Source organism: Netta rufina, assembly GCF_964035555.1.
Source record: "Netta rufina genome assembly, chromosome: 3".
Classification (NCBI taxonomy): domain Eukaryota; kingdom Metazoa; phylum Chordata; class Aves; order Anseriformes; family Anatidae; genus Netta; species Netta rufina.
In genome coordinates, this window is record NC_140125.1 from 120,602,492 (window position 1) to 120,613,938 (window position 11,447).

Here is an 11,447-nt window from a genome sequence, read left to right on the forward strand (position 1 = left end):
GAGGCGACCGCGAATGCGGGATGCTTTCCAGCAGGAGGAAAGGGAGACACTCAGGAAATGTGAGTAGGGGAAGCCTGGTGGCACCAGAGCCATGCCTAAAACGCAGCGAGGTCTGGAGAGGGACCTGTGGTGGAAGGGGAGGCACGAGCAGGCTGCAGCTGCTCTGAGCATTGCCATGGAGGATCCACTCCCCAGACTCCCCAGGAGCAATCTCGGTGCTGCCCGAGGAGCCAGAGCACCCCAAAATGCTCCCCTCTGCCAGCAGCAACTCGTTCTCGTTGCTTGGCACTGGGCACCTTCCCCCTCGAACTGCGTTTGGTAGAAATAACGGGAATTTTGTAAATCATCCCGGCTCCCAGGGGTGCCAGCCTCCTCCTGAGGCTCACCGTGGGCTGCTGGGGCTGCTTCCTTTGGAGACCTACCTCCTCCTACAGCCTGACCGTGCAACGCCTCTCCCTTCCAGACGAGAAGATGGAGGAGAGGGTCAGAAAAATCCTGACCGCCTCGTGTGAGAAGATATCCCACCTCTTTCAGCTGAAGGACATGCCCGAGCACCTGGCTTATCTCCGGTGAGTGTGCGGCCAGAGAGACCCCCGCCAGCCTCGCTTTCCCCTGGGCAACGTGCCCCCGTCCGTCCCCCCAGGCTCCGCCGTGCTCCGGGGCTTCGGTGGGCACCAGCTCCTAGGCAGAAAATTCGAACTGGGAATTGCCACCAAAGCTAGAGGGTGGAAGCAGGTTTTGCCGCGACAGCTTCCTGCTGTAAGGAGGATTCATCCTTTTTTTTTTTTGCTGTGCTGGCAGTCCATGGAGGGGTCAGGGAGGCGTTAGGGCTGAGCTCCAGAGCTGCTCCCACTTCGGCACGGGCTCACCAGGGCTTGGGGCAGGCAAATGAGGGACGGTGGAGAGCACGGTCTGTGCTTTGGGAACAAGCCCTCTGGGTGGAGATACTGCACCTGGCAAGGCGAAAACTCCCCTGAAATTTGAACCTGCTGCGGTGGAATCCGCCTTGTTCCTACCTCTGTTCTCCCAGGGACCGCATCACGACCCTCAGCTCCAAGCTTACCTTCGAGCCCATCTACATCGGGCTCTTCGGGAGCAGTGGCGCGGGGAAGAGCACCCTGCTCAACACCATCCTCCACAAGCGCTTCTTCCTCCCGGTGTCAGGGACACGCGCCTGCACCTCCTGCCAGGTTCAGATCAGCACCTGCAGCAGCAGAGAGTACAGAGCCAAGATTTTTCTCCTCTCCAACGAGGTACGGCTGGGGCCCTGCTGTGGAAGGCAGCCAAGGAGCAGCTCCTGCCCCTTCTCGGGGCAGCCTGTGGATCGTGTGGGTCTGCAGGAGGCTCCTGCAGCCCATCTTATGGGCCGTCTGGGGAAACCCAAGGGAAGACCGGGGAAAACAGCAGCTTTCTGCTCTCTGCTCCTTCCCGGAGTGAAGGTCTCTGGCCGCTCTTGTGGTTGGGAGCCCTTGTGCTGCTGCTTCCCACTGCTCACCACAGCTGCAGCTGCTCCTGCCCCAGCGAGCTGCTGAGCAACGTGCTCCTCTCTCCACCGTGGCAGGAGTGGATGGACGAGGTGAGGAGCCTGCTCGCGTTCCTGGAGACGGGCAGGGAGGCTGATGAGAATGACTGCGACAGAGATCACGCCGTTCGAGCGCTGCAGGCTGTCTACGGGGAAGGAGCAGAGAACAGGACTTACGATGACCTGGTGAAAGCCAAGCCTGCCATCACTATTCCCCACTCCAGAATTATTGATCTGAAAACGGCAGAGGTGAGAACGTGGCAGCTCTCCAGGGCTGCCCATCCCTCTTCCCGCTGCAGCTGCAGCCACAGCGCTGCACAAACCTCCGGGGAAGCACCCAGAGCTTTGTCCCGGTGCTGGGGCCGTTGCTTGCAGAGGAAAGTGGTTGCTTGCACACATCTACTCGCAGCTTCTCTGCCAGGCAGCGCTTGCAGCTGTGCCATCTGCTGGGGCCACGGTACTTCTCCGTGCACACACGACACTTCATTGCTGGTGTGCCCCTTGCGCAGCTTCTTGCGCTGTTTTGGTTGGCGGTTTGCTCTTTTCAGGCTGCTTGGAGGCTTTATTTCTGTAGAGAGTCATGGACTCACCCAGGTCGGAAGAGACCTTCAAGGTCACCAAGTCCAACCATCCACCTGAGCTACCGAGTGCCATCACCGAGCCCTGTCCCTTAGTGCCGCGTCCATGCACCTCTTAAAGACCTCCAGGGACACGGACTCCACCACACTCTCTGTGAAGAAATTCTGCCTCGTATCCTAATCTGAACCTCCCCCGGCAGAATTGGAGACCGTGAATTGGAGGGTGAGCGTTAATTTGCTTATGGTGTTCCAGGCAGAAGTTCTCTCCCGGGAACTGGACCCGTACATCCGCAACCTGGAGGGCAACGAGGGGCCTGGGGAGGGGGGTGCCGCCCTCCACAACCAGCAGACGCGGCTCTGGCCCCTCATCAAGTACGTGCAAGTGACTCTTCCCGCATCCGACTTCGTGCCTGAAGGTGTCATCTTCGTGGACATCCCGGGGACGGGCGATTCCAACAAGAAGAGGGATGAAATGTGGAAAGAGGTGACTGGCAGGTGGGACCAGTGCGGGGGGGGGGTGGGGAGGCTGCAAAAAGAGCAGGGGCTGGTGGCAAGGGAAAGAAGCCACAACCGAGCAGGTAGGGGCTGCCACCACCATCTGTGTGCCAGTGCACGGGCACTGATGCAGCGCCTTCAGGCCTCAGCTCCTGGTTTGGTGTCCTCGGTGCTCCTGTGCCCCACCTGACTCTTCTTCTCTCCTCTCTTTCCCCCCAGAGCATCCTGCAGTGCACATCCATTTGGGTCATCGCTGATGTTGAACGCGTTTATGGGGCCAAAGCACATGAAAACATGCTGAAAGAGGCGATTACAGCTTGCATGATTGGCAAGTGCAGCGATATCACCTTTGTGGTCACCAAGATGGATAAGATTAGCCTGGAGGAGTACATGAGGTAAAGAACAGCTCCGTCCTTTCGTCAGGGTTGCAGGGAAGCCTTCGTGCCTCCATCAGAGCAGGCTGGATGCCGTTCACCCATGGCATTGCCAGGTCTCACTCATAGCGTGCCCTACCCACCCTGCATATGGAAAATGGCATTCCACGTAACAAATCATTCCCACTGATACTTTCGTTGTTTTTCCTATGCATTCAAGAGCCTTAGCACCCAGCCCTCTTTACAGCACAACCCCATCACCACGCCTGCCTTTCCCAGGCTGACTTTGCCCCTTTGCTCTTCCGCCTCAGCTCCACGCTCGGCGCTGCCCCATCCCCTGTGCCTTTATTGCTGTCTTTCTGATCGAGGCAGGTCATCCGCTTCCTTTGGCATCTGTGCTGATGTCCCCCTGCCCAAAGGACTTGGGGGATTTGCCCTTTTTTACTGCCTGCCATAGGCTGTTGGGGATCCCAGCACATCTGTAATTCAGAGGAGTCTGAAGGTACTGCCCTGTTCTGTAACAGCCCAAATTAAAGGATTAGAGCTCTTAGGCACTGACGTGTCCCTGGGTCTGCTGTAAGCCAGGAAACCCGGTGATGTTGCTGTCAGTATGGGCTGTCATTTTGCTGCCAGCTGCATGCCCTCGCTGAGGGACAAGCTTTAGGGTTCAGCTTTGCCATATCTACTCAAAGTCTTTTTTTTTTTCTTCTTTCATTTCCCAGTGACCATCCCAGTGCACCGGTAAGTACCTGCTGGCTGCTTTCAGTGGCCAAAAACCAAATTCCTTTTCTGATTGCATATTCTGACTGGTGGGGCCAGTGCATAGACTCCACCAGCATCCTGCAGGCTTGCTAGCAGCTTTGCCTCCGTGCAGGTGAAGCTTGGTGGTTTTGGGAATATTCTCATAACACTCTCTATCATTTGCCATCCAGAAGGATCTAAGCACGCACGATGCCATTTTGGAGACAAAAAAAGACCTGAAAACAAGAAAGGCCAGAGCAATAAGGCTCAGGATGCAGGTATGGTATACCTTGTTATTTTGGTAACAAATGCATGTTACAGTGCTAATGCTTATGCACGTGCCTTTTCCCACAAAATATATTTGCTTCCTTTTCTTTCCATTTGCCATGAAAAAAATAAATGGCAACATCTAACTTTCCCATCTAGGTAATATCTTGTGACGAGGTTTATCAAATTAGTGGGCACCTGGAAGAGAGGTGCTGGCCTGTGGCAGCTGCACCAGTGATCTTCTACATGTTGTTATAAGCCCTTCTGTCACTGACTAGCTTTAAATGCAGGTGTGGGCTGCGTGTCACCTCCTCCCTGCCCAATCTGTCCGTGGATGTGGCTGGCACCAGCACCCTTGCTCTTGGTTGCACCAGTACAAATACAGCAAGGTGTGAGGCAATTCCATGGGCTCCTGCATCAGGGTTTGTCTGCAGGAGAAGGCTGGCCCGTGACAGCACAACAGCCTTTAAAACATCGCTCAGCAAGGCCTTTGACACAGTCTCCCACTGTGTTCTCCTGGAGAAGGTGGCAGCCCATGGCTTGGACACTCTCTGTGCTGGGATAAAAAGAGGCTGGATGGCCAGGCCCAGAGAGCGGTGCTGAACGGAGTGAAATCCAGCTGGCGGCTGGTCATGAGTGGTGTTCCCCAGGGGTTGGTGTTGGGGCCCATCCTCTTTAATGTCTTTATGGATGATTTGGACGAGGGAATTGAATGCATCCTCACTAAGACTGCAGATGACACCAAGCTGGGGGGAAGCGTCAATCTGCCGGAGGGTCGGAAGGCCCTGCAGAGGGACCTGGACAGGATGGATCGATGGGCAGAGGCCAAGGGGATGAGGTTCCACATGGTTATGTGCCTGGTCCTACACTTTGGCCACAACCACCCCATGCAGTGCTAGGATTGGGGCAGAGTGGCTGGAAAGCTGTGCGGAGGAAAAGGATCTGGGGGTGTTGGTCGATGCTCACTTGAACACGAGCCAGCAGTGTGCCCAGGGGGCCAAGAAGGCCAAGGGCATCCTGGTTGTGTCAGGAGCAGTGCAGCCAGCAGGAACAGGGTGGTGATCGTCCCCCTGGGCTCTGCTCTGGTGAGGCCAAACCTCGAGTGCTGGGTTCAGCTTTGGGCCCCTCGCTACCAGAAGGACATCGAGGCCCTGGAGCAGGGCTACGAAGCTGGGGAAGGGCCTGGAGCACAAGGCCTGTGAGGGGCGGCTGAGGGAACTGGGGGTGTTTGGTCTGGAGAAGAGGCCGACCCCCAGCTCCCCACACCTTCCTTTCAGGTAGCAGCAGAGAGCAATGAGCTCTGCCCTGAGCCTCCTCTGCTCCAGACTATCACTAGTGATAGGACCAGAGGGAATGGCCTCGAGTTGCCCCAGGGGAGGTTCAGGTGGGAAATGAGGAGACATTTCTGTCAGAAGAGCAGTCAGGCCTTGGGACGGGTTGCCCAGGGAGGTGGTGGAGTCCCCGTCCCTGGGGGTGTTCGAGGAGAGGTTGGACGTGGAGCTGAAGGCACAGGGCCCTGCGCTGCTTCAGGCAGCTCTTGCACGCTCACATTGCACGCTCGTGTGTTTCAGATGAGACTGCCCAGCGACACAGAGGTGGTGCAGAAGGCGGACCTGGTGTTCACCGTCAGTGCCAAGGAGTACTGGAACCCCACGGTCCTCACGAACGAGGAGACAGGTGAAGGGTTGGCCGCGTGCTTGCTGCAAGCCATGCTGCCTGTGCACTGATTCCCATTCGTGGTGGGAAAGCAATAAAGGTCGCCTTCGTATTCTCTTTCAGAAATCTCCATGCTAAGGGACCAAATCAGGAAGCTCTGCCTGAACGTGAAGAGAAATCACCTGCAAGAGCGCATGCGGGAGATCCTTGTCATCTTCTCCCTGGTGGACGTTTTCCACACCGTGCAGCTGAACCCGGTACGTGTGGCTGCAGCCCCTGCACGCTGCCACCATCCCGTTCCTTCTGGGGCTGTGGGGCCGGGTAGCCAGCCTCATCCTTCTCAGGAAACAAATGCAGAGCTGCTCTTGCTATCCTGAAGTGACCTAAATAGGGCTTTGCTGCCCGCATGGAGGAATTCAGCAGTGCCAGGTGGAGAGGAGCATGGAAGGCCCTTTTTGCCTGGTTCACCCAGCTGTGAAGCTGCACCAAGGCCAAAGCCTGCATCCAAACCCATTTTCTGACTAGCCACTTGGCTCTCTTTGGAAAGGATGAAAAAGCAAGAAAGCTGCAGAGGCTGAGCAAGCTTTGCCAGCCCTGTAGCCCCATTACCTGCTATCACCTCATCTTCCTCATCTTCTTGGCCCTCTCACGTGGTGCCAGTGAGAGGCAGGCTCTAGCTTCCCCCTCTGTGGTCTTGGCTTAAATTTGAGCTGCTCAGGATGCTCCAGGGAGGACAGTTCTGGAGTGTGCTGGCCTTGCACTCAGCAGCTTTGTCAAGGTTTGTGCCGTCTCACTTTTCCAGGGTCCAACCCTGCATCAGGACAGGCTCAACGCGTTTGTGTCAACGAAGATCCAGGAGCTGAAGAAGACGGCTCAGAGCATTTTTGACCAGATGGATTCGCTTCTTATCAATGGGGTGCAGTCTGCCCAAAATTCATACAAGAAGAAAATTGAAAATATCTTTGCGGTGAGTGGCGCAGGTCTCCTCCACGCTCTGAGGCTGGGTAGGATTATTTCATTTTCTGTCTTGCAATAGCCATCAACATCAGCTGAGTTTCACTCATTAATCACTGACAGGTGCTTTGAGGTCTGTGGGTAAGAGACAGGGTAAGTTCTTGCTGCTGCTCAGTGTTACTTTAGCTTAGAAAGGAGAGCTTGATTCTAGGGAAAAAAACAAACAAACAAACAAACAAAAACCACCACAGACGTGTTGTGTTAAGGAGATGCCGTGCCTAACGCAGGTGGAGAAACGCCTGCCCACGTTGCTCCGTGCCATCAGGACTGGCCAAGTCTTGGGAAGTGCACTGTGTAGGGACAGTGGTGAGCCGGCCATGCCATGGGCCAGCTCCCCAGAGCCCACCGGGTCCTCCTGCCAAGCAGCAAGTCCTTCTAGGACTGGTTCCTCATCAGAACTCCTGGACAGAGTCAGACTATTACAATTCCGGGACCAGGTCCCAGGAAGCACGTTATGCCCCTACAGCTGCACGCTCATCCTGCAGAGACCTTTTTTCCTTGATAGAGGGGGGACACCAAGTGATCGTGTGTTTCTAAACAGTTGAAATGAGCGTCTTCCAGGCTTAGACCACAACCCAGCTTTGCCGTCTTTAGAGCTATCCACCCTGAGCGAACACAGGCACGTTGCAGGAGGCACCAAAGGCTAAAAGAGGACATAGTTGAATTCCCACTTTTCTGTCACTGTGACATTTGCTACCGGTAGTTGAAGCAGCTCTGAAACTACACGTGAAGGACTTGGTCCTGGGAGCAGCACTGCTGCTGGTGGCTCTGCTCACACTTGCTGCGTTCTTCCTCCTGCAGATAGGCGAGAAGTCCAAAGGCTTCCACATGACCCTGAAAGCTGTGTGCAGGAGGAACGGGGTGTACGTGTCCCGCGTCTTCCACCGCATAAACATCAACAGAAGCCTGGCTGAGCCCATCTACGCAGCAATTGAAATGATGTTTGCAAACATATTCAGGTGAGAGCGGTGGGCAAGCAGGAACCAAGCCACATTTTCTTGGAAACTCCAAGAAAAGAGTTCTCCTACACAACTACAAACTCCTACAAAAGAGTTCTCTGCCATCTGCAGGCAACCTCGTCTGGGAAGCACTCGGGTCTTTATCTCTTCCTCCCTCAAAAAGCTAAGCTAGCATTACATCGACTACTCACGGAGGCAAACTAAACATGCCCAACTGCAGTTCATTTACTTAGGCAAAGCTTCTAATTGACTAACCTCTCTCAGCAACTTCCACATCTCTCTCCCAGTCGCGACTGATCTCCTACTGATCTTGGGCAGACCTGTGTGGAGCCAGGAGTGGGACTCGATGACCCTTGTAGGTCCCTTCCAAGTGGGAATATTCTGTGATTCCCCACAGCCCCATGTGGTACTGATGTACCACATTAACAGTTCAATATAGAAATTAAGTGGCATTTGCAGCTCCATCCCTTTCTGCCCCGTGTTTCACATGGGTTCAGGCATAATAAAAAAGAAAATGAATACCTTGCTATTTCCCAGTCCCCAGAGAAGAGGGAGCCAGCCAGATAGCCCAGGTAGCGAGGACATCCCTGCGCTGGAGTTGGAAGCCTTGTGTCTTCTGATAAGAGAAGCTCACCTTGGCTGGCAACGTGCAGAGAATAAGTGAGGCGGGGGAAGCCCGTGGGTCTAACAGTTTTGGGGTCTCACCCACACAGAAAACAGATGCTCACGAGGACCAGTCTGCAGGCTGCCATCAATGAGTTCAGCACGGAGGTAAAAGGCGAATTCATGGTGTTTGCGAGGGACACGAATATGAATGAGTCCAAGCTCCAATTCCTCTTACAAGAGGTGAGTGTGAAGCAGGGAAAACCCAATGAGATATCCCTGTGTAGCTGGCACAGCCCTGGGAGTGGGCGCCAGCCCCTTGGCAGGAGCTCGGGGGGTACAACTCGCGGAAAAGTCCGACGTGCGTCGTGTCAGCAGCTTTGGCTGGGGGTCTGGTACAACCCCTGATGACCAGTAGCTGCTATTCAGCGTCGGGGGCAGCAGGATTGTTTTTAGTGCTGAGCCACAGGCAGCTCGCACTTCGTCCTTGGGGTATCATTAGATGGTTCGGTGGATGCTCTGCTAGAAGCTCGTAAAGGAGAACTCCAGGTGACCAGACGCAACGGATCTGGTCCGTGTAAGGGTTGGGGCGAGCCCTGGTGTGCTCCACCTGCTCCCCACCTCGGAGCATTTCTTTGTTCTGCTGGTGAACGGGGGGTTGGAGGTGCTGGGAAATGCTCTGCCCTGATTCCTGCAGACCGACATCATCATGAGAGCTCTCGAAAGAGAAATTCTTCTGAAAAAGAAGGTCATCTATGAGTCCCTTGAGCTGTCCATCCAAAGCACCTTAACGCCGTGTTACCAAGGTAAGGCTGCTTTTCCAGCTACTTGTGTAGCTGACGCTGTGAGTTCGATGCCTGGCCCTGGGGCACATTCTCCCAGCTTGTGTGTGGAGTCCGCAGAAGGCTTTGTCCTCTGCGAGGACAGGAGGCTGAGTAAATTTGTGCCTTCGAGTCCAGCAGGTCACAGTCTTCTTAACCAGGGAAGAAAACGTTGGAGTTCCAAACTCTCCTGCATAAATTCCTTGTAATTTTGATGCCATTGCTGCCTGCCGTGATGGGACCCACCACACTTCTTGTGGATTAAACGAAGGCTGTTCCTCCCTGGGAAGGAGATAGCAGCACCTGGGGCTGGGGAGGGGAGACCTTGCCAGAGGGTACTGGAGGGGAACTCCACCTGGGTCTGGGCAAGGCCTGGAGGGCTGTGCAAGGAGGCAGTCTGAAGGTTTTGCTGTTGGCTAAAGGAATTCTTTAGGATGGCAAAAGTCGCCTGGGAAGAGGACTGGGAGGTAGAAGTCTGCCAGCAGCAGGTTCGTGGGCAGCACAGCCTCAACGTGAGCTTTGCACCCAAAGACCACCCCAGCTTGTCTGCCCACGCCTGCTGCGGGCTCCTGACAGCAGTCTGATGTTTCCCACCTCTGCCCAACAGAGGCTGAGAAGATAAGAGGGAAGGACACGTACAAGCAGATAAAAAGCATGCTGGCACAGAGCATCGAGGTGGAGGTACGGCAGGCGATGTTCGAGAAAGCGAAGGAGAGGATGATGAGCCAGTTCCAGGAGCTGATGGTGAGTCACACTGCAAAAATTGCTGCTGGAACTGCAAAAACTGTTGCTGGAGATCCAAGGCTGGGTGAGCAGAAACTGTGACAGGCAGCTAAAGGGTGGACGAGGCGCTGCCGCCCTCCACGCAGACCGGTGGTCGCTGCAGAGCGCTTGTGATGCTCCGGGGGATTTCATGGATCCTGCGGGATGTTGTGACGGTTTGAGGCGAGATGCAGGTTGTTCTGCAACGTTACCAATGTGAGAGCTGTCAGAAATTCTGGTGAGAAAATCTTTATCAACCTCAGCTGCCTGGACTTGCTCCAGCCTGACCTTTGCAGTGGCTCAGCATAGCACTTCAAGTCTCTTTCTGTCCCGAGAAAGAAACAAAACAAAACAGAAACAAAACAAAACAAAACAAAACAAACAAAACCCATCAAACTGGAGTTTGGTTTGGCTTCATTTCCCTGGTTGTCTCCAGAAAGAGATTTGGCCTCTTAGTAAACAAAAAATTGAGTTTTTTAGGTGGGGATTTCCTACCTCGGTCCCTGCGTCTCCAGATTTCTGACTTCCTATGAACTCTCCTCTACCTCATCCCAGGCCACTCAGACTCATTCACGTGGGTTGAAACCCGACGGATTCGAACCGCGGTCACGCACAGCATGATTCATCACAGTTATCTGAGGGAATTTCCTTTCTGCTGGCCAAAGATCTGGCACGCTGGTTGAGCAGAGGCAATGGGCACCTAAGGGGGATGTGGGCTCCCCTCACCGACTCCTCAGCTGCTTTGGGTATCGCAGGTCAGGTTCTTGCTTCCCCAGCAAGACTTTTGGGAATGCCAGTGCCAAAGCTGCCATCACTGGCGTCACAGCCTTGGCCATCCCAGCAGATCCCAGTGCACCCCCGGAGCTCGAGGGCTTCAGAGCGCAGTGCTGCAGCAGACTTTGTGTCAGGAGGCCTCCAGCGCAGCTTCTCTCCGCAAACGACATCAGAGTGATGCTGTTGCCCTCTCTGATTGCAGGAGCAGATGAGCACGAAGCTCAGCAAGGATATCCTCGGCATGCTCAGCGTCATCTTCAGCCAGTGTGACACACCGGTCAGCGTGCTGCCGGGTACGGGCTGAGCTCTCCTCTCCGGGGCGTGTGTGGTGGGTGGGTGGGAGAGGGCTTGGGGGCAGATTTGGGGAACTGTGTGTCCTCAAACAGCTGGGGTCTGCAGGTCCCGAGCTTACTTGCATGTTTGCATTCATTTGTACTTCATCATATTATCATTTTATTCCCATTCTATAAAAAAAACAAAAAGGCCAATGAAGTCTGCCTCATTTTGCTTTTCTCCTTGCAGATCTGCAGGAAGAATACCAAGAAATCCTGGATATGCTGAAAAACTTGTGACAGCCTGGCTGACCAAAAAGGCCGGCACGAAGAGGCTTTCTTTACATTTTGAGCATTTCTTTTTTATCTTTTTGCTTTTATATTTTATTTTTTTTTTGCTTTTACTCATTCAGTTCATTGCTTTGCTATGGTGGCCAGCTTGAGGTAGAAATTTTAAAGATGCCAGGGGTTAGACTGAGCAGCTTGAACACAGGCTCATGAGGACCCAGAATGGAGTGGGTCCCTTGGGGGTCCCGTGTCACATCCCTCCTGCAGGGGCTTTTCCCCTTGCCGGCCTTTTCCAGCGAGCCCTGGAGGTGCAACCATGAG

The 11,447-nt window shown here is 54.5% G+C and overlaps 1 protein-coding gene across 1 annotated transcript; it reads left to right on the forward strand.

Moving 5' to 3' along the window:
- Window positions 1-13: 13 nt before the first annotated feature.
- Window positions 14-11,138, forward strand: LOC311208091 (nuclear GTPase SLIP-GC-like; the record flags this gene model as incomplete). The annotated part of the gene is made up of 16 exons (XM_084284512.1): window positions 14-59; window positions 464-569; window positions 1,031-1,253; window positions 1,562-1,771; window positions 2,354-2,584; window positions 2,815-2,990; window positions 3,692-3,710; window positions 5,549-5,654; window positions 5,757-5,890; window positions 6,436-6,600; window positions 7,449-7,606; window positions 8,320-8,452; window positions 8,907-9,015; window positions 9,638-9,774; window positions 10,769-10,859; window positions 11,089-11,138. The coding sequence occupies 16 exons, from the start codon at window positions 14-16 to the stop codon at window positions 11,136-11,138; spliced, it is 2,094 nt and encodes a 697-aa protein (XP_084140638.1).
- Between the last annotated feature and the right edge of the window lie 309 nt (window positions 11,139-11,447).